The sequence below is a fragment of the Ranitomeya imitator genome, chromosome 8 (assembly GCF_032444005.1).
Source record: "Ranitomeya imitator isolate aRanImi1 chromosome 8, aRanImi1.pri, whole genome shotgun sequence".
Classification (NCBI taxonomy): Eukaryota; Metazoa; Chordata; class Amphibia; order Anura; family Dendrobatidae; genus Ranitomeya; species Ranitomeya imitator.
In genome coordinates, this window is record NC_091289.1 from 171,994,028 (window position 1) to 172,017,320 (window position 23,293).

At 42.4% G+C, this 23,293-nt stretch overlaps 1 protein-coding gene across 4 annotated transcripts in view; it reads left to right on the plus strand.

Annotated features, from left to right (window-relative positions):
- Window positions 1-23,293, plus strand: part of SLC1A7 (solute carrier family 1 member 7) — an 86,798-nt gene that overhangs the window by 38,220 nt on the left and 25,285 nt on the right. For all 4 annotated transcript variants that reach the window (XM_069737891.1, XM_069737890.1, XM_069737893.1 and 1 more), the window contains 2 exons: window positions 12,454-12,669; window positions 17,919-17,961. In XM_069737891.1, coding sequence (XP_069593992.1) covers window positions 12,454-12,669; window positions 17,919-17,961 — 259 coding nt within the window. The remainder of the gene's footprint in view (window positions 1-12,453; window positions 12,670-17,918; window positions 17,962-23,293) is intronic.

The window sequence follows — 23,293 nt, forward strand, 5'->3', positions numbered from 1 at the left end:
GCAGCGGATGCATTTCTCCAGCGCATCCGCTGCCCCATTGTGAGGTGCGGGGAGGTGGGGGCGGAGTTCCGGCCGCGCATGCACGGTCGGAAAAAGCGGTCCGTCGGCAGCAAAAAACATTACATTTAACGTTTTTTGCTCCTGGCGGTCCGCCACAACACGGCGCAACCGTCGCACGACGGTTGCTACGTGTGTCAATACGTCGCAATGCGTCGGTAATGTTACTCTATGGGGCAAAAACGCATCCTGCAAACAACTTTGCAGGATGCGTTTTTTCCCCTAAACGACGCATTGCGCCGTATTCAAAACAACGCCAGTGTGAAAGTAGCCTTAGACCTTGATGAATTATTTTCTGTATTTTTACGGTTACTTTTCTTTTGTTGTCTTTTGGAATTGATTGCAGTTTTTGTGACAAATTTTTCAAACTGTAGCAGGTGCTTAATTCATTTTGCTTAAAATAAAAATATTTTTTTTCTTATATATGGCCTCTTTGGCGTTCATGTTTTGCAAAATGGAGAAAACTGCCCAAAAATAACTGGAATACATAAAATCACTCGATTACATTTGCGCTAGATTTATCAACCTTTTAAAAATTAACTTTTTTTAATTAGTATAAAACATGTGGAAAGGCCACGTTGACGTAAAAATCAGAAGACTAACTAACTAAACAACAAAATCGGTTGATGAATTTGTAGCAAATCAGAAAGTTACTAATCGAGAGGTATTCAAGCTAAAAATTTTGTCAAAAATGGAATGATAAATTGGGCTCATAGACTTCGGGCGGCTTTTGAACGCGTGCTGTGCTGTCAGTATGAAATAAATTATATCTAGAGAGTCCAGGGCTTGATTAAATAATAGCGGTTTTATTCTCAAAGCATTTAGAATATCTAAAGGCTTCATGTGGTTTCTCCTAATAAAGTTATAGATACTTTGAGAATAAAACCGCTAACATTTAATTAAACTCTGGACTCTCTGGATATCATTTATTTCACACCGACCAGCTGCGCAGCACACCTGCATCTCCTACAAATAAAAAAACAGCAATGTAATTCTTATGGTCCCTTCAAATTCAGATTCTGATTTGGCTTTTATCGTAAGCCACATTTGAAGGCTTAAACTTTAGTCCAGAGCCTCTCAGTTAGCCAAATCAGTTCTCATACTTTGCACTGATGAGGGGCAATAACCCGAAACACTGTGTCGGCAACTTGAGATTCTGATTTGGCTTTTATCCTAAGTCACATTTTGAGGCTTAAACTTTAGTCCAGAGCCTCCCACCTAGCCAAATCAGTTCTCATACTTTGCACTGATGAGGGGCAATACCCCAAAACACTGTGTCGGCAACTTGAGATTCTGATTTGGCTTTTATCCTAAGTCACATTTTGAGGCTTAAACTTTAGTCCAGAGCCTCCCACCTAGCCAAATCAGTTATCATACTTTGCACTGATGAGGGACAATAACCCGAAACACTGTGTCGGCAACTTGAGATTCTGATTTGGCTTTTATCCTAAGTCACATTTTGAGGCTTAAACTTTAGTCCAGAGCCTCCCACCTAGCCAAATCAGTTCTCATACTTTGCAGTGATGAGGGGCAATACCCCGAAACACTGTGTCGGCAATTTGAGATTCTGATTTGGCTTTTATCCTAAGTCACATTTTGAGGCTTAAACTTTAGTCCAGAGCCTCTCACCTAGCCAAATCAGTTCTCATACTTTGCACTGATGAAGGTCAATACCCCGAATCACTATCGGCAACTTGAGATTCTGATTTGGCTTTTATCCTAAGTCACATTTTGAGGCTTAAACTTTAATCCAGAGCCTCTCACCTAGCCAAATCAGTTCTCATACTTTGCACTGATGAGGGGCAATAACCCGAAACACTGTGTCGGCAACTTGAGATTCTGATTTGGCTTTTATCCTAAGTCGCATTTTGAGGCTTAAACTTTAGTCCAGAGCCTCCCACCTAGCCAAATCAGTTATCATACTTTGCACTGATGAGGGACAATAACCCGAAACACTGTGTCGGCAACTTGAGATTCTGATTTGGCTTTTATCCTAAGTCACATTTTGAGGCTTAAACTTTAGTCCAGAGCCTCTCACCTAGCCAAATCAGTTCTCATACTTTGCACTGATGAGGGGCAATACCCCGAAACACTGTGTCGGCAACTTGAGATTCTGATTTGGCTTTTATCCTAAGTCGCATTTTGAGGCTTAAACTTTAGTCCAGAGCCTCCCACCTAGCCAAATCAGTTCTCATACTTTGCACTGATGAGGGGCAATACCCCGAAACACTGTGTCGGCAACTTGAGATTCTGATTTGGCTTTTATCCTAAGTCACATTTTGAGGCTTAAACTTTAGTCCAGAGCCTCTCACCCAGCCAAATCAGTTCTCATACTTTGCACTGATGAGGGGCAATACCCCGAAACACTGTGTCGGCAACTTGAGATTCTGATTTGGCTTTTATCCTAAGTCACATTTTGAGGCTTAAACTTTAGTCCAGAGCCTCTCACCTAGCCAAATCAGTTCTCATACTTTGCACTGATGAGGGGCAATACCCCGAAACACTGTGTCGGCAACTTGAGATTCTGATTTGGCTTTTATCCTAAGTCGCATTTTGAGGCTTAAACTTTAGTCCAGAGCCTCCCACCTAGCCAAATCAGTTATCATACTTTGCACTGATGAGGGACAATAACCCGAAACACTGTGTCGGCAACTTGAGATTCTGATTTGGCTTTTATCCTAAGTCACATTTTGAGGCTTAAACTTTAGTCCAGAGCCTCTCACCTAGCCAAATCAGTTCTCATACTTTGCACTGATGAGGGGCAATACCCCGAAACACTGTGTCGGCAACTTGAGATTCTGATTTGGCTTTTATCCTAAGTCGCATTTTGAGGCTTAAACTTTAGTCCAGAGCCTCCCACCTAGCCAAATCAGTTCTCATACTTTGCACTGATGAGGGGCAATACCCCGAAACACTGTGTCGGCAACTTGAGATTCTGATTTGGCTTTTATCCTAAGTCGCATTTTGAGGCTTAAACTTTAGTCCAGAGCCTCCCACCTAGCCAAATCAGTTCTCATACTTTGCACTGATGAGGGGCAATACCCCGAAACACTGTGTCGGCAACTTGAGATTCTGATTTGGCTTTTATCCTAAGTCACATTTTGAGGCTTAAACTTTAGTCCAGAGCCTCTCACCCAGCCAAATCAGTTCTCATACTTTGCACTGATGAGGGGCAATACCCCGAAACACTGTGTCGGCAACTTGAGATTCTGATTTGGCTTTTATCCTAAGTCACATTTTGGGGCTTAAACTTTAGTCCAGAGCCTCTCACCTAGCCAAATCAGTTCTCATACTTTGCACTGACGAGGGGCAATACCCCGAAACACTGTCTACAACTTGAGATTCTGATTTAGCACATATCAAGGCTCGTTAAAGGGTTGATAGTGACTTACAGGATTGCTTCTTCCAACAGTTGGCGCTATAGAGTTCAAGTACTCTTCCTAACAGAAGAGGCCATTTGCTTATTAAATTTCCTATAGGAGCATTGCACAGCGAATTAGGCTCCTTTCCCTGGCATGCCAGAGCCGGTATGTCACTCTCTGCAATGAGAAACGTTCCCCCTTAGACCTCAGTCCAGAGCCTCTCACCAAGTCTAATCAGTTCTCATGCCTCACACTGATGAGGGGCAATACCCCGAAACACCGTGTCTGCAAATAAATATTCTGATTTGGTTTTTATCCTAAGTCACATTTCAAGGCCTGTTAAAGGGTCGATAGTGACCTGTAGAATTTCTACTTCCAACAAATGGCCCTATAGAGTTTAAGTCCTCTAAAGAGGCAAATTACATATGGTCTCTTTTGACACTTGAGAAAGGAATAGGGTGACAAATCCAACTTACTGTATGTCCGAGGAGGCAGCACCTAACTCACCCACAATATTATACTTACTTGGTCCTCTCTGATCTGATGATCCAGGGAGGAGACCTGTAGTGATCAGTGGATCAGTAAAGGCCAGGAGAGTATAATTTGGATTTGGGATGGCCAGCTTAAAATGTGACAGTTTCAGCAGTCACATTCCGTACTTGCAAGCGTCATCCTAAATGAAGGACGATCGTAAGCACTGCAGGATCTATAGGGTTCCCTGGAGCAAAGCATTCATGGTGCAACCCTTGAAAAATCTTGGAAAACCCTTTAAAAAAAAACATAGGGTTGTAATTTGCAAAAATAACTTTGAAAATCTAGATTTTTTTTTTTTTGTTAGTCGTGAGTTGAAATAATTTATAAGGAGTAATTGCCACAATGTTTGTTTGTAAAGGAATGTAAGTACAGTAAATATCCTGACCTCCCTTGTGATGTCTGCTTTAAATTAGTAGCCTAAAATATGTTCATTGCTTTTTTTTTTTTACATTTCTGATTTCTGTTTGCTTTTAGCGGAGGTTCAGTTGCCAAAATTTGCATTACAGAATTTAGAAATCAGATTGACCTAAAGGGTCCGAAGGTTAAATATGCTTTTAACTATGTAAAATGAATCCGAGCTGATTTGGACTTTTTGACCACAACTACTAAACAGTGTGATCCATACTCCAAATCTAATAAATAGAGAATAAGAAAAGCCCGTAGAAAGCTTCAGATTTGGATGCCACTTTGATCACATTTCTGAACAGGAAAGAAACCAAAATTGCAGTCGGCAGTGACCCCGATTCCAGCGATGTGTCACTTACTGCGCTGCTTGCTCCAGTTTTGATAGAATCCTTGTTTTCCCTGTTGTAGATGTAGCAATGATCGGAATGCTGAGCTGTGTATAACTCCGCCCACACCCCTGATTGGCAGCTTTCTGTGCAAGCTGCCAATCAGTGGTGGGGGCGTGGTTACACAGATTAGGCTGTGAGACCTATTCCTCTAGTGATAATCTCCTGCTGATAAAACATTGATTGTTTGAAACTAGAACACAAATCCTAGTAACTGACCCATCCCTTGAATCAGGCTCTCAAATGAAATAGCAAAAACTTGCTGACAAGTTCCCTTTAAGCAAATAGTAACAATAGTGCTTTTCTGTGTGTCTGTTTATTCTTGGAGCTTTAGCAGAGAACTGACCAAGTTGTGTATTCCCTTTTACTTCTACTGCAATCAGGATGCTGTAATTGTTGCAATGTTTCTCCATAATATAACTCATTAGCAACTAGATTTCCGGAAAACCACAGGAAGACAAATCAATGCAGCATATTTATGGAAAAGAATTCTTCGCAGCAGCATGTTTAAAGGTTATGTACACTTTTGCTGGTTCAAAGTTTTTCACCTTTCTATTTCAGGTGATTTTTCAGAAAAAAAAATTAGTGTGTTTGTACATTATGAATGACATTATTTCTGGCCATTATATGACTTGTATGCTGCATTTTTCACCAGTTTTTTCCTCTCCTCTAATCTCCAATTTCCTGTGGATGGAAGCTTGCAGCTTGAATATCTCTCTTGCACAACACACACAGACATCAGGGATTTCAGCTCCTGTGTCTCTATGTGGCACTTCATCATCAGCATCATCATCAGCATGGAGTACATTATAAAGCAGTACTGAGCAGTGTAGCTGTAAATCCAGATCAAGGGTGAGATAAAACACTTTCTGGAAAACAGCAGCACAATTTCTCTCTGTCTCTCTCATTCTACTCCTCGCTTTTTATAAACTTCAACAGGCAGTGTAACCTGATCCCTCAGTCAGATGGTGAGCTAGCAATCCCTCTTGCTTTGAGAAAGAAGGATTTTAGCAGCATTCCTGAGAGTGAACGATCAGTTCAGGAAGCAGGAGCGAGGAGAAGTAGCTCACATGCAAAGAAACAAGCATGTTACGATATAAACATGCTGAGCATAAATGCTGCTAATATTTGCTTTTATTATTAATTTATGCAAACATTGAAGCGGCAGTGACCATGTGAAGCAAATCTGTCAACGGATTAAAAAAAAAACTGCATCCATTATTAAATCCGTTCCTCGGACCTGATGAGGCTCATATGCTTACTTTAAAATTAAAAAAATCCAAAGTATAATCTGTATCTGGGTCCCTACCTTCCATGTCATACTATTTTTTAATGAAAATTTATTTTATTAAAATTACTATTAAATTGATTTATATTTTTTTAGGGGCTAACGCTAACCAGCATTGAAAGCTACTTACTCAAAAAATTGAGTTAAATATATTTTAAAATAACCTGCGCTCCCTTGATTCTTCGGCTTTTTTGTTTTTTTTGCTGTGTCTCTCCATTGCAGAGATATTCACATTTGTTGGTTTTAGAGGACAGTGTGATAAATACATACACGTGGGGAGAGACCTGTCAGTCTAGGGTAGCATGTTAGGGAGAATCAGCAGGGGGTCGGACTGGGTTGGCAAAGGCCCACCGGTAACATTGATTCTTGGGGCCTCACTGTACGCAAATTTACTTCAGCTTCCATCTAATATTAATTTGGCTACCTTGTTTAATAATTGAGTGCATTATACCTTTTTCTGACAATTGTCAATCAAGTGTAATAGCTCTACTCATTAGCACTCCTTAACAGGGACGGCCTACCGGAGGATTCCACTGTTTTCCTGCTGGCCAGTCCGAGCCTGGATCGGCCGCAGACTAGTCAGTCCAGAAATATAATCCCCAGCCGGCTTCTCAAAGTATGTTTTCTCTAAAAAGCCGCAGCATTCCATAGTCAAACATGCCAAACAGCAAGACTCTGAGTAATTAATCAGATGGCAGGTTACTTTATCGATTGGAGATGTGTAACTTTAAGAATTTGGGTTCCAATGCCAAATCCATAAAAGGTCTCTTCTGGTGTCTTTTCATAAAGCAGAAGGACATCATGATCCGGATATGACTACTACCTCTGCATCCCCCCCACAGCTACATCCCTTATTTCTTGCAATTAGGAAACAGGTTCTTTCATTTTTATTTTTTTTTTATTTTCTTTTATGACCATTGATGAACCGAAACGGCACAAATGAATGCATTACCGAGCTGCTAATACAATGTCCTTTTGCCGGCACCCAAGTTACGTGACATGTCAAGAACATGAAAACAAATCCATACAAACAAGATGCATACAGTAGGAGTGAGCCGGATTAGGGAGCATCACCCGTCCATCTGGCGAACGCAGGAAATATCTAGGAGTCAGCGAGCAGAATCCATCGGGAGGGAATGAGAGGAAAGATCTGTTCTCATAGGGCGGAATGCAATATTTATCATACACTGTATCATAAGCAATGCCGGCACATCAGAAGCATGGGAGAGAAGGAATTCATATTTCATGGAAAGGGATATTGAGCAGGTTTAGTGCCTACATTTTGGATTATATACGAAAATAGAAAAAAAAAACTGAACTTGGGGACAATGGTTGAGATGGGGACATGGCTTGTTTGTATGTGATCGAAGAGACAATGGTTGTTTGCTTTCATTACTTTCCATCTTTGTGTATGTGGCTTTAAAGGGACTCTGTCACCTGAATTTGGCGGGCTCTGTTAGCGGTCCGATGGGCGGTGTTTTCTTTTCTTTCATGCACCCCTTCCTTTCCCGCTGGCCGCAATATCGTCTTGAATTTGATTAGGTTTCCTCCGTAATACACACGTGCGCAATGCAATCTCGCCTTGCGCACGCGCAGTCTGCTTTGCCCAACTGCGGGCATTGCCGAAAAGCATTAGTGCGCATGTGCCGGCGCACTATGTCCCGGAACACAGCGAAAGACTTCCGGGACATAGTGCGCCGGCACATGCGCACTGATGGTTTTCGGCTTTGCCCGCAGTTGGGCAAAGCATACTGCGTGCACAAGGTGAGATTGCATTGCGCACGCGTGTATTAGGGTGGTCCCTTTAAGGACAGAGCTTTTTACACTTCATTAATCTAGTGACTGAACCTCCAGTGCAAAACGTGAACCCCCAATGTGCAGGGGCAGTGATGGCTCCAGACTTATGAAGGTCTTTGGCTGATAGTCCCCCTTAGGGTATGTGTCCACGTTCAGGATTGCATCAGGATTTGGTTAGGATTTTTCATCAGTATTTGTAAGCCAAAACCAGGAGTGGAACAATTAGCGGAAAAGTATAATAGGAACATATGCACCACTTCTGCATTTATCACCCGCTCCTGGTTTTGGCTTACAAATACTGATGAAAAATCCTGACCAAATCCTGATGCAATCCTGAACGTGGACACATACCCTTAGGGAACTTGAAAATGCAAATATGCATCAGTGCTGCAATATTACAGATGTTATTTTAATAACTTATCTACCATGAAGGTCAGCCGCAGGATGAATTTCACCGGTGTACCAATATGGCAGACACGGAGGTTTTTTTTTTCTTGTTGCCATGCACCCCACAATTGCTTTGCAAATGGATGGGGGCATTAGACGTCCTAAACTTGCACCTCCCACAAAATTTCCATCTTCTTAAATGCCACTGTCATGATTGACGTCAGCATCAAGGACGATAAAGCAGGGGTGTCAAACTGCATTCCTCAAGGGCTGCAGACAGGTCATGTTTTCAGGATTTCCTTGTACTGCACAGGTGATAATTTAATCACCTACACACATAATGATTGCAGCACCTTGTGCAATGCTAAGGAAATCTTGAAAACACGCATGGTTTGCGGCCCTCGAGGAATGCAGTTTGACACCCCTGCGATAAAGTGCTGTGATTGGAGCTAGCTATATAACAAAGCCCTCACCTGAGGCTTCCGTAGGTCATGATCCTTCATAGAAAAATCCTCAATCCTCAACTCCCACATGCATGATCGTTCCTGATTATAGCCACCTAGACATATGGAAATAACTGAGCATGTTTCTTCCGCTGTCTGCTGCATCTGAGGCCCCCATAACGTTGTAGGTCGGCCATCACTGCTCTAAGGTCATGGTCAGTGTGAAATGTCAAAGGTTTTCCAAGAGGTCCCATTGGATGAGAAATGTGTTGCCTGCTCCTCGGTGAACATATGTTGTGAAATCTGCATTCGTGCTCATGTTGCTTCTTAGATTAGTATCTGTGTGATCAGTCTAAACATCCCAGACTGCTTCTCCAAGAATCCACATGTTTTCTGTTGCCCGTCCAGATGGCTTTTTGGACTTGAGTTTTTTTTTCCATATCCAAAAGCTAAAACACAACAATGTATTGTACGGAGACAGGTGCAAAGACTGAGAAAACATGACCGAAGTCCGAAGTTCACAGGTCAAGCTCTAAACGTTCCGCCAGTTTTCTCAGTTCTCTGAGCCTGAAAAGCAAGTCTTGGAACAAAAAATGTATAGCTATAATGTGCTGGTAAATAATAATTTATTAAACCTTTAACAAAAAAAAAATACTACTATTTCTGGGATCGCTGGAGCACAATGCTATGTCTTCATCCTGGCCAGTTGCAGCACAGTGCTTGCAAGCTAGATAGCAGCAGCAGTGGACGGTCTCCTAAGCAATGAGCTGTAAACAAAAGAAAAGAGTAAATATCTTAAGAACTGCAAATTTTGGCGTATGCAGACCACTACTTGAAATGGCGGAAACGAGCATGCAGCAAAGTTAAGTGTGCGGTCAGCACCAGGAACAGCAGAGCTGATAGAACTGTATTGTGGATAGCACTCAGGAGACACTGAGTAGATAGTCTGACACCTAGATGCAGCAGAGCCGAGTGTTCAGGGTGTCCAGATTCCTGGAACATGCACTGGTACTGATACTCAGGCAGTGTGCAGCTGCCTGACCCGGCCTCAAAAGTTCTAGGATGATGACATTAGAAGTACATGCTGGGCTACCACCATAGAAAAGGAAGATGCAGAGCCCGGCGCTGGAGCCCAGACAGGTGAATAATCAATAGTAATGATGTGTCATAAATTCCATTTAACTTCTGGTTCCACTTAGTCCCAAATGATTTTTACTTCCCGGAATATGCATACGGTACTTATTGTTATCTAAATGGTGGCCCGATTCTAACGAATCAGGTATTCTAAAATATGCATGTCCACGTAGTATATTGCACAGCCCACGTAGTATATTGCCCAGCCACGTAGTATATTGCCCAGCCACGTAGTATATTGCCCAGCGACGTAGTATATTGGCCAGCCACGTAGTATATTGGCCAGCCACGTAGTATATTGCCCAGTCACGTAGTATATTGCCCAGTCACGTAGTATATTGCCCAGCCACGTAGTATATTGCCCAGCCACGTAGTATATTGCCCAGCCACGTAGTATATTGCCCAGCCACGTAGTATATTGCCCAGTCACGTAGTATATTGCCCAGTCACGTAGTATAATGCCCAGTCACGTAGTATATTGCCCAGACATGTAGTATATTGCCCAGTCACGTAGTATATTGCCCAGCAACGTAGTATATTGCCCAGCCACGTAGTATATTGCCCAGTCACGTAGTATACTGCCCAGTCACGTAGTATACTGCCCAGTCACGTAGTATATTGCCCAGTCACGTAGTATATTGCCCAGTCACGTAGTATATTGCCCAGTCACGTAGTATATTGCCCAGCAACGTAGTATATTGCCCAGCCACGTAGTATATTGCCCAGTCACGTAGTATACTGCCCAGTCACGTAGTATATTGCCCAGTCACGTAGTATACTGCCCAGTCACGTAGTATATTGCCCAGTCACGTAGTATACTGCCCAGTCACGTAGTATATTGCCCAGTCACGTAGTATACTGCCCAGTCACGTAGTATATTGCCCAGCAACGTAGTATATTGCCCAGCCACGTAGTATATTGCCCAGTCACGTAGTATACTGCCCAGTCACGTAGTATACTGCCCAGTCACGTAGTATATTGCCCAGTCACGTAGTATATTGCCCAGTCACGTAGTATATTGCCCAGTCACGTAGTATATTGCCCAGCCACGTAGTATATTGCACAGCGACGTAGTATACAGCACAGAGCCACGTAGTATATTGCCCAGTCACGTAGTATAATGCCCAGCCACGTAGTATATTGCACAGCGACGTAGTATACAGCACAGCCACGTAGTATACTGCCTAGTCACACAGTATATTGGCCAGTCACGCAGTATATTGCCCAGACACGTATGTAACAGGTTAAAAAAGAATTAAAATAAAAAATAAACATATACTCACCTTCCGAGGGCCCGCTTGTGTGCGGTGCAGGCGGCAGCTTCCGGTCCCAGGGTTGGTAGCGCGGGACCTGTGATGACGTCGCGGTCACATGACCGCGACATCATGGCAGGTCCTTGTCGCATACCATCCTTGCCACCGGAACCTGCCGCTTGCATGGAGCGGTCACCGGAGCATCGCGAGAAGCGGGAAAGGCGCCAAAAGGTGAGTATATGATGATTTTTTATTTTATTATTTTTAACATTAGATCTTTTTACTATTGAGGCTGCATAGGCAGCGTCAATAGTAAAAAAGTTGGTCACACAGGGTTAATAGCAGCATTAAGGGAGTGTGTTACACCGCGGTCCATTAACGCTGCCATTAACCCTGTGTGAGCGCTGACTGGAGGGGAGTACGGAGCGGGCACTGACTGCGGGGAGGAAGGAGCGGCCATGTTGCCGCCGGACTGCACCCATCGCTGATTGGTCGTGGCAATGGTCGTGGGCGTTTTGCCACGACCAATCAGCGACTTGGATTCCATGACAAACAGAGGCCGCGACCAATGAATATCCGTGACAGAAAGAAAGACAGAAGGACAGACAGAAGTGACCCTTAGACAATTATATAGTAGATATGCATATAAATCCAATGCAAAGTTTCTTTCTTGTACTTTTGTGTATTTTTTTTTCATCTCTGTCTATCCCTCTATGCATCCAGCTCCCATTCTTTTATTCTAAAATTACTTTTCCCAGCAGCACTTGCTTTTCCTTCTTGCTTCAGACCCTTCCCCCGAGTTATCATCAAACCAATCTAAGTGTATGTCTCATGCCTCTGTGCACTGCTCCTGTACTGTACCCTGCCTGGCTGATTTTATCCTCTGCCATTTACATCAGTATAGCAGCATCATGGTTATATATTATTATTATTATTACTACCTTGTTTCTCTCAAAGCTCAACTCTCCTGCACTCTTCCACAATGGAGCTTATAATTAGTAGTCAGTGCACAGCTGAGCTGTGTCTCTTGCCTTTGAAACTGCTAATAATGCTCTTTTGATGCATATGCCAGAGGATTATCTTCTACCATATGCATCAATTGAGCAGTGTCTAGTAGGCTGCTCACAGTAGTACGAACAAGCTTATGTTTTAAACTAGGTATAAAGCCAAGGATGCAAATACCCTCCACACCAGCGCTGATGATTTGGTGGTCCCAATGGTGTTAGCTGTCGTGTACTGATGATAAACCATTGAGCACAATCAGTACTTTTATGCAAAGACCTGGAGGGGCAGACATTTTTGCAAAGTAAAATTGAACAGATATTTGCAATCAATTATTTTAAATTAATTGTAACATTGATGTGTTAGATACTCATATGAATTGTTTTCTCTTTTATCCATTATTAGCTTGATGTCCGGGTTGGCTGCTCTTGATGCAAAGACATCCAGTCGCTTGGGAATAATCACCATTGCCTACTACTTGTGGACCACCTTTGTGGCGGTGATTGTGGGAATCATCATGGTGTCCATCATCCACCCTGGAGGTGCTGCCCAGAAGGAGAATACGGAACACAGCGGGAAGCCGGTGATGAGCTCGGCGGACGCTCTCCTGGACCTGATTCGGTAACTGCACTGCCCCATGGCTGAGCTATAGTGTAACCCTCAGCAGATCCATGAAATGGAAGCGTTTTATCAGAGGTTGTCCAAGGAGGAGTATGTAGCACCGAGCAGTAAGAACATGATACAAATTGTTCCCTGATTCCGTGACATTTCTTCCGCGTGATACTGTGTTGCAATCAGAAACGGCTTAGTCAAATCTCAACATGAAGAAGAGGATGGGACGTTGTGTTTCGAGGCAGAGGCTTAGGCTGGTGCAATCTTGGTGTTCGCAGAGAGTCTAACGTTTCGCCGTACATATTAGTAAAAAGTCATCTGTCCCTGCTGACATTTCATGTCTACGGCAGCTTTCTGACTCGGCTCTAGGAAAGAGACGGATCGGGCATGTTGATTTTCAATGCCTGATCCTTTTTTTTCCCCCAGGACATGTTCTCTCTCCCCATTGAAAACACATGCACGATCAGCTGAACCTACTGTACATGTGTATGAGGGAGTCTGGAGAGAGCGCCAAGATTCACACATACGAGAGCTATCTGTAGTTTTCCCGGATACTACTGGTACCTATGATATTCTATGGTTCCATTCACAAGTCCAACTTGGAAAATATCGGAATTATGTCAAATTTTAATTTCAGCGTCAGATTAAAATTGAAAAGGGTCCGTGAAAAAAAAAAAAAAAAATTGGACTGCACTTGGATGAAATCACAGTTCGGTCCGATTTTCAGACAGAATGGAGGAGGTGGAGGAACTTTGTTTTTGTTTTTTTTATATTTCTCCACGTACAAGAATAACGGATGACGCTCAGACCACGCTCTGATCAGAATAATCCGTCCGTCTTTCTCGTACGGGGAAAAGTTGGACATGTGAATGAGTCTTTCCAATGATTAACTCTTTTTTTTTTTTTTTTCAAGTAGAGCCCCCTATAATATCTCATCGGACTTTTTTCCTTTAAACTGTAAAAAAAAATTAAATCCCCCCCACTGTCCCAGCAGTGATGCTCTGGTGGTCCCCGTCAGTATTTATTTATTTTATATACTCATGTGATCACTATAGTGAACAACTGTCCTCAGCACCGATGCCATCTTGTATGTCGTGTGACCCCCTATGGTCGGCGACTGCAGTGCGGACCCCCGGAACCTCAATGCTGAAGATGAGGAGGAATATTCAATTTTTATTTTAGAACGTTTCTTGCTTTCATGTTAATTTTTGACACTCTCGGACATTCCCCGTTAACACTTTGCTGACAGCAAAGAAAAAAAAAAAAAAACGGGTTAGAAAGTGGGCTTCACATGCTCATCACATGTCATATTCCAGAAAAAAGCCCCTGGTAGACTGGGACAATATCCTCAGAAATAAGAATACAGATAATAAATGGGAAATGTTTAAGAACATCCTAAATAGGCAGTGTAAGCGGTTTATACCTTGTGGGAATAAAAGGACTAGAAATAGGAAAAACCCAATGTGGCTAAACAAAGAAGTAAGACAGGCAATTAACAGTAAAAAGAAAGCATTTGCACTACTAAAGCAGGATGGCACCATTGAAGCTCTAAAAAACTATAGGGAGAAAAATACTTTATCTAAAAAACTAATTAAAGCTGCCAAAAAGGAAACAGAGAAGCACATTGCTAAGGAGAGTAAAACTAATCCCAAACTGTTCTTCAACTATATCAATAGTAAAAGAATAAAAACTGAAAATGTAGGCCCCTTAAAAAATAGTGAGGAAAGAATGGTTGTAGATGACGAGGAAAAAGCTAACATATTAAACACCTTCTTCTCCACGGTATTCACGGTGGAAAATGAAATGCTAGGTGAAATCCCAAGAAACAATGAAAACCCTATATTAAGGGTCACCAATCTAACCCAAGAAGAGGTGCGAAACTGGCTAAATAAGATTAAAATAGATAAATCTCCGGGTCCGGATGGCATACACCCACGAGTACTAAGGGAACTAAGTAATGTAATAGATAAACCATTATTTCTTATTTTTAGTGACTCTATAGCGACAGGGTCTGTTCCGCAGGACTGGCGCATAGCAAATGTGGTGCCAATATTCAAAAAGGGCTCTAAAAGTGAACCTGGAAATTATAGGCCAGTAAGTCTAACCTCTATTGTTGGTAAAATATTTGAAGGGTTTCTGAGGGATGTTATTCTGGATTATCTCAATGAGAATAACTGTTTAACTCCATATCAGCATGGGTTTATGAGAAATCGCTCCTGTCAAACCAATCTAATCAGTTTTTATGAAGAGGTAAGCTATAGGCTGGACCACGGTGAGTCATTGGACGTGGTATATCTCGATTTTTCCAAAGCGTTTGATACCGTGCCGCACAAGAGGTTGGTACACAAAATGAGAATGCTTGGTCTGGGGGAAAATGTGTGTAAATGGGTTAGTAACTGGCTTAGTGATAGAAAGCAGAGGGTGGTTATAAATGGTATAGTCTCTAACTGGGTCGCTGTGACCAGTGGGGTACCGCAGGGGTCAGTATTGGGACCTGTTCTCTTCAACATATTCATTAATGATCTGGTAGAAGGTTTACACAGTAAAATATCGATATTTGCAGATGATACAAAACTATGTAAAGCAGTTAATACAAGAAAAGATAGTATTCTGCTACAGATGGATCTGGATAAGTTGGAAACTTGGGCTGAAAGGTGGCAGATGAGGTTTAACAATGATAAATGTAAGGTTATACACATGGGAAGAGGGAATCAATATCACCATTACACACTGAACGGGAAACCACTGGGTAAATCTGACAGGGAGAAGGACTTGGGGATCCTAGTTAATGATAAACTTACCTGGAGCAGCCAGTGCCAGGCAGCAGCTGCCAAGGCAAACAGGATCATGGGGTGCATTAAAAGAGGTCTGGATACACATGATGAGAGCATTATACTGCCTCTGTACAAATCCCTAGTTAGACCGCACATGGAGTACTGTGTCCAGTTTTGGGCACCGGTGCTCAGGAAGGATATAATGGAACTAGAGAGAGTACAAAGGAGGGCAACAAAATTAATAAAGGGGATGGGAGAACTACAATACCCAGATAGATTAGCGAAATTAGGATTATTTAGTCTAGAAAAAAGACGACTGAGGGGCGATCTAATAACCATGTATAAGTATATAAGGGGACAATACAAATATCTCGCTGAGGATCTGTTTATACCAAGGAAGGTGACGGGCACAAGGGGGCATTCTTTGCGTCTGGAGGAGAGAAGGTTTTTCCACCAACATAGAAGAGGATTCTTTACTGTTAGGGCAGTGAGAATCTGGAATTGCTTGCCTGAGGAGGTGGTGATGGTGAACTCAGTCGAGGGGTTCAAGAGAGGCCTGGATGTCTTCCTGGAGCAGAACAATATTGTATCATACAATTATTAGGTTCTGTAGAAGGACATAGATCTGGGGATTTATTATGATGGAATATAGGCTGAACTGGATGGACAAATGTCTTTTTTCGGCCTTACTAACTATGTTACTATGTTACTATGTTATTTTGCCATTCATTGTGCTTAGATATATACTTCATTTATAAATTCTACATGATGTGTCCATTTTATATTATTTTCCTATTAAATCCGTCCCTGGGTGGATCCGTACAGATAATGTCAGTCTCTGACCCTCATGTAGGGACAAATTGACCATCTAACGATGTGTGAGATTATCCCGGATCTGCTCCCAGTGTAATTTCACTACGTGAGACTGAGTTATAGGAATCAAAACATTTTAATCCTCTCCAAACCCGAACGGCAATCTGTCCGATGATCACGGGGTCGCGTCTCTCTGGAGCAATCTGAAACTGACCTGAATGTTACTTATTCCATCTGTATTCTCATCCCGCTGTCAGAGGCAGGCTATTACGTGATGTCAGTGCTAATAAGTCATTGCACCCCATGTTTAGACATAGATCACTAGACTTTAAGAGAATCTGTCACCAGGTTTTGATGCCTCATCTTTCAGCAGCATGAATAAGGGGCAGAGACCCTGATTCCAGTGATGTATCACTTAGCTTACTGGGTGCAGGAGCTGTGATAGAATCACATTTTTATTCTGCTGCAGAGCTCAGAATGGTGAGCCCTCTATAACCCCACCCCCACCACTGATTGGCTACTTTCTTTATACACTATATATTGACAGGACAGAAAGTGACTAGTAAACTAGGAGTGATAATCTCCTGCTGATAAACCACTGATTTTACTGAAACAACAGCACATAGCCTAGTAAGTGATACATCGCTGGATTCGGGGTCTCAGCCCCTTCCCCATGCTGTTCTCAAATTACATAGCTAAAACTTGCTAACAGATTCCCTATAAAAGGTTGACAGGGAATATCTTGCTGATTACAGGCAGTCTGACCACTGGGACCATCAATGATCCCAAGAACAGGGCTCTGCCTGTCCTTACGTGTCTCACAGACAGCTTCATTCACTGTTGCCACGTAGCCCTGCCCTAATGGATAGATCATAAATGTTTGGGAAAGCTTTTTTATTTACCGTATTTATTGTATTGTTTGATATAAAAATAAGATATATACTGTATATATTATGTTATGTACACACATTTTTTGTGGATTTCTCAGGTAGAAAAATGCACATTAAAAAAGGTTTCTAAAAGAAACAGGATTTTGTGAGAACACTGGTGTTTGACGCTGGTTTTGATGTGGTTTATGAGTGTGATTTTAGACATGTTTTTGTTTTTATTCGCGGTGTAACAATGGGATGTGTTTTCATGGTTCCGTTACACACCTCGCCAAAAAATAACCCACATTAAAAAATGCAATAAAAGTACCAGTTTTTTGTGCGGAAACCGTGCCGGAAAAATGACTTGATGCTTTAAAAGCCACGTAAAAAAAAAAAAAGTGATGAACACTCTTTGAATAAGCGTCCTATTGATTTCAATGGGAAAATATGCCCATAGTGCACATGCTGCTGTTTTTTTTTTGTTTGTTTCTTCTTTCAAACCAATATTTGAATTAAATGCTTTATACAAAAGCAACGTGTCATTTCATGGCGTGTTTCTGCTGGATAAAAAAAAAACCTCAAAATTTTGGCTACTGAATCAATTGAAGCAGATTAAAAAAAAAAAAACATAAATAAAAATCCATGTAAAACGTACACCAAAAAAATGCTCCAGAAAATGTGGTGTTATACAGCATTTTTTTTTTTTCGGGGGGGATTTTCAGACAGATTATTCAAATTAAAAAAAAAACCTCTGTGTGAACATACTCTTAGGCTAAAATTCTTTTTTTTTTTTAAATTCTAGGAACATGTTTCCTTCCAATCTGGTGGAGGCCACTTTTAAGCAGGTCAGTCACTCGCTATATCGCTTGTACTATGGTTTATGGTTGCAGAGATATTATTCCATCTGTTGCAATATTTATTCGCTTTAAAAGTGTGTAATTTAAATTAACATTTATGTTATCTTTCTTGGAACAATATACTGTTTGTCTGCCTGTTTAATGTGCGATTTGCCATAAGACAAAAAGTAGAGTAGTTGCCCTCAGTAATCAAACCGATGACAAGTTTTCTTTGACAGGTTGGGATCTAAGAGGTAACATTTCTCCGTGTGGCTTGGTATGTGAGAGTAAGGAGACTTATAGGCCACTAGATTGTGGCCCGATTCTAACGCATCGGGTATTCTAGAATATGCATGTCCCCGTAGTATATGGACAATGACGATTCCAGAATTCGCGGCAGACTGTGCCCGTCGCTGATTGGTCGAGGCAACCTTTATGACATCATCGTCGCCATGGCAACCATTATGACATCGTCGTCGCTGTGCCCGTTGCTGGTTGGTCGATGCCTGGTGGCCTCGACCAATCAGAGATGCGGGATGTCTACATCCTTTATGACATCGTCGCTGTGCCCGTCGCCGCCAGGCCTCGACCAATCAGAGACGCGGGATTTCTACGTCGATGCTGGCGGCCTTGACCAATCAGAGAGGCGGGATTTCCAGGACAGACAGACAGACAGAAAGACAGACAGACGGAAAAACCCTTAGACAATTATATATATAGATGCAATGCTCCTCTGGGAAATTAAATATGCAAATTGTCTCTTCAGAGAGGACTAGAACTCTAGCGCCACCTATTGGAAGTAGCAATCCTAAAAGTCAATATAGACCCTTTAATGAGCCTTGTCACATGACTTAGGATAAACAGGTTGGAAAGTATAAGAGAAGAACCTGATTGGATGTTACATTTGTTTAGTCTTCCTTGGATTATTTTATACGAATGCATTCCGCATTTTTTGTGCATATGTTAGCGTTTTTTTCCGCAAAAACAAGGCATTCTGCAAAAAGAACGGACATGCTCATTCTTTTTGCGGATTTTTTGCGGATTCCATATCAAAAAGGACATTCCGGAAAAAAAAAATTCCGCAAAAATCCGCGCAAAATCCACGCAAAAAATGCGCAAATTCCGCGAGAAATCCGCGCGAAAAAAAGACGCGGATTTCTGGCAGAATTCTCAGGATTCTGTCAGGAAAAAAACCTGACGTGTGCACATACCCTAAATGTGGATTATTTGTAAAAAAACAAACAAAATGCAAGCAAATAATCTAGAGAAAAAAAATGGGTCCCCAGCACTTTAAGAACATAAAACATTTCTTGTCTTATTATATTACACGTTTCAAGGATTCCCCCTTCTTCAGATAAAAAAAGAAAAATAATTGATGTTTATTAAGACAGTAAATATTTCATCTGTTTCTAAAGTGATGGGACCACTACTACTATTTTTTTGGGTTACAAATTATAACGGTAGCTTGTTTATAAAATGTGCGACGTCAAATGCAGTTTCCTATGTTAATGATTGAAATGTAGCTGTAAAATTCAAGTGCAATGTGGATGGTCCGTATGGGTTCCGTTTTTTTGAGTGAGTGAGTCTCATCCGAAATATGGAGTAAGCTAGTGCATTCTCGATCATTTTTTTTATTTTTTCCCCCCACCAGCGCACATATACAGTCATGACCGAAAGTGTTGACACCTTTGAAATTGTTCCAGAAAATATATTTATTTTTATTTATTTTATTCGCTTTATATAGACCTATTAATTCCTCAGCACTTTATAGACATTATTATAGTTGTCCCCACTGGGGCTCACACTCTACATTCCCCATCAGTATGTCTTTGGAGTGTGGGAGGAAACCGGAGAAAACCCACACAAACACGGGGAGAACATACAAACTCCTTACAGATGTTTTCCTTGGTTGGATTTAAACACAGGACCCTGTTGTGAATTCTGTTTTCGAACTCCCTCCTGTGGTCATGAATGGTACTTCGGCGAGTTCTGTTCATGGACTCCCTCTGGTGGCTGTGAGTGGAGCTGCTGCTTCTGAGGTTCCTTCCACAGGTGACGTAGTTCATTCTTTGGCTGGCTGTTCTATTTAACTCCACTCAGATCGTTACTCCATGCCAGCTGTCAATGTTCTTGTACTGGTTCAGTTCGCTCTTGGATATTTCTGGTGACCTGTCTACTCCAGCAGAAGCTAAGTCCCTGCTAGTTATTATTTGTTCATTGTTTCCTTTTCCAGTTGGCTATCATGATTTTGTCTTGCTAGCTGGAAGCTCTGGGATGCAGAGTGGCACCTCCGCACCGTGAGTCGGTGCGGAGGTCTTTTTGCACACTCTGCGTGGTCTTTTGTAGTTTTTTGTACTGACCGCAAAGATACCTTTCCTATCCTCAGTCTGTTTAGTAAGTCTGGCCTCCCTTTGCTGAATCCTGTTTCATTTCTGTGTTTGTGACTTTCATCTTAACTCACAGTCAATATATGTGGGGGGCTGCCTTTTCCTTTGGGGAATTTCTCTGAGGCAAGGTAGGCTTTATTTTCTATCTTCAGGGCTAGTTAGCTCTTAGGCTGTGAAGAGGCGTCTAGGTCATGTTAGGTACGCTCCACAGCTATTTCTAGTTGTGTGATAGGATTAGGGGTTGCGGTCAGCAGAGTTCCCACTTCCCAGAGCTTGTCCTGTGGTAGTTTAACCATCAGGTCATTCCGGGTGCTCCTAACCACCAGGTCCATAACAGTACAGCTGGCCCAAAGTATTAATGCATCTCAATAGAGGGATAAGAGAAGTTCTGAGACCATGATTTTTGTCTTTCTTTTCCCCTTAACCTCTGGGTGGTTCTGGACACAGGTGTAGATATGGACATTCAAGGTCTGTCCTCTTGTGTGGATCATCTCACTGCAAGGGTACAAAACATTCAAGATTTTGTGGTTCAGAATCCGATGTTAGAGCCTAGAATTCCAATTCCTGATTTGTTTTCTGGGGATAGATCTAAATTCCTGAATTTCAAAAATAATTGTAAACTGTTTCTAGCTTTGAAACCCCGCTCCTCTGGTGACCCTGTTCAACAAGTAAAAATCATTATTTCTTTGTTGCGTGGTGAAGCTCAGGACTGGGCATTTTCCCTTGCGCCAGGAGATCCTGCATTGCGTGATATAGATGTGTTTTTTCTGGCGCTTGGATTGCTTTATGATGAACCAAATTCAGTGGATCAGGCAGAGAAAATCTTGCTGGCTTTGTGTCAGGGTCAGGATGAAGCGGAGGTGTACTGTCAGAAGTTTAGAAAGTGGTCTGTGCTTACTCAGTGGAATGAGTGTGCCCTGGCGGCAATTTTCAGAAAGGGTCTTTCTGAAGCCCTTAAGGATGTCATGGTGGGATTTCCCATGCCTGCTGGTCTGAATGAGTCTATGTCTTTGGCCATTCAGATCGATCGACGCTTGCGTGAGCGTAAAGCTGTGCACCATTTGGCGGTACTATCTGAGCATGGACCTGAGCCTATGCAATGTGATAGGACTTTGACCAGAGCTGAACGGCAAGAACACAGACGTCGGAATGGGCTGTGTTTTTACTGTGGTGATTCCACTCATGCTATCTCCGATTGTCCTAAGCGCACTAAGCGGTTCGCTAGGTCTGCCACCATTGGTACGGTACAGTCTAAATTTCTTTTGTCTGTTACTCTGATTTGCTCTCTGTCGTCCTATTCTGTTATGGCATTTGTGGATTCAGGCGCTGCCCTGAATTTGATGGACTTGGAGTTTGCCAGGCACTGTGGTTTTTTCTTGGAGCCCTTGCAGTATCCTATTCCATTGAGAGGAATTGATGCTACGCCTTTGGCCAAGAATAAGCCTCAGTACTGGACTCAATTGACCATGTGCATGGTTCCTGCACATCAGGAGGATATTCGCTTTTTGGTGTTGCATAATCTGCATGATGTGGTCGTTTTGTGGTTGCCATGGCTACAGGTCCATAATCCAGTATTGGATTGGAAATCTATGTCTGTGTCCGGCTGGGGTTGTCAGGGGGTACATGGTGATATTCCATTGCTGTCAATTTCGCCTTCCACTCCTTCTGAAGTCCCTAAGTTTTTGTCAGATTACCGGGATGTATTTGAAGAGCCCAAGTCTGGTGCCTTACCTCCTCATAGGGATTGCGATTGTGCTATTGATTTGATTCCTGGTAGTAAGTTTCCTAAGGGTCGTCTGTTTAATTTATCTGTGCCAGAGCACGCCGCTATGCGGAGTTATATAAAGGAATCCTTGGAGAAAGGTCATATTCGCCCGTCGTCATCACCGTTGGCAGCAGGGTTCTTTTTTGTGGCCAAGAAGGATGGCTCTTTGAGACCTTGTATTGATTACCGCCTTCTTAATAAGATCACAGTCAAATTTCAGTATCCTTTGCCACTGCTGTCTGATTTGTTTGCTCGGATTAAGGGGGCTAGTTGGTTCACCAAGATAGATCTTCGAGGGGCGTATAATCTTGTGCGAATTAAACAGGGCGATGAATGGAAAACAGCATTTAATACGCCCGAGGGCCATTTTGAGTACCTGGTTATGCCATTCGGGCTTTCTAATGCTCCATCTGTGTTTCAGTCCTTTATGCATGACATCTTCCGAGAGTACCTAGATAGATTCATGATTGTATATTTGGATGATATTTTGGTCTTTTCGGATGATTGGGAGTCTCATGTGAAGCAGGTCAGAATGGTGTTCCAGGTCCTCCGTGCGAATTCCTTGTTTGTGAAGGGGTCGAAGTGTCTCTTTGGGGTTCAGAAGGTTTCATTTTTGGGTTTCATTTTTTCCGCTTCTACTATCGAGATGGACCCTGTTAAAGTTCAGGCCATTTATGATTGGACTCAGCCGACATCTGTGAAGAGCCTGCAGAAGTTCCTGGGCTTTGCTAATTTTTACCGTCGCTTCATCGCTAATTTTTCTAGTGTTGCTAAACCGTTGACTGATTTGACCAAGAAAGGTGCTGATGTGGTCAATTGGTCCTTGGCGGCTGTAGAGGCTTTTCAGGAATTGAAGCGTCGTTTTTCTTCTGCCCCTGTGTTGTGCCAGCCAGATGTTTCGCTCCCGTTTCAGGTTGAGGTTGATGCTTCTGAGATTGGAGCAGGGGCTGTTTTGTCGCGAAGAAGTTCTGATGGCTCGGTGATGAAACCATGTGCCTTCTTTTTTAGAAAATTCTCGCCTGCTGAGCGCAATTATGATGTTGGCAATCGAGAGTTGTTGGCCATGAAGTGGGCATTCGAGGAGTGGCAACATTGGCTTGAAGGAGCCAAGCATCGCGTGGTGGTCTTGACGGATCACAAGAATTTGACTTATCTCGAGTCTGCCAGACGGTTGAATCCTAGACAGGCT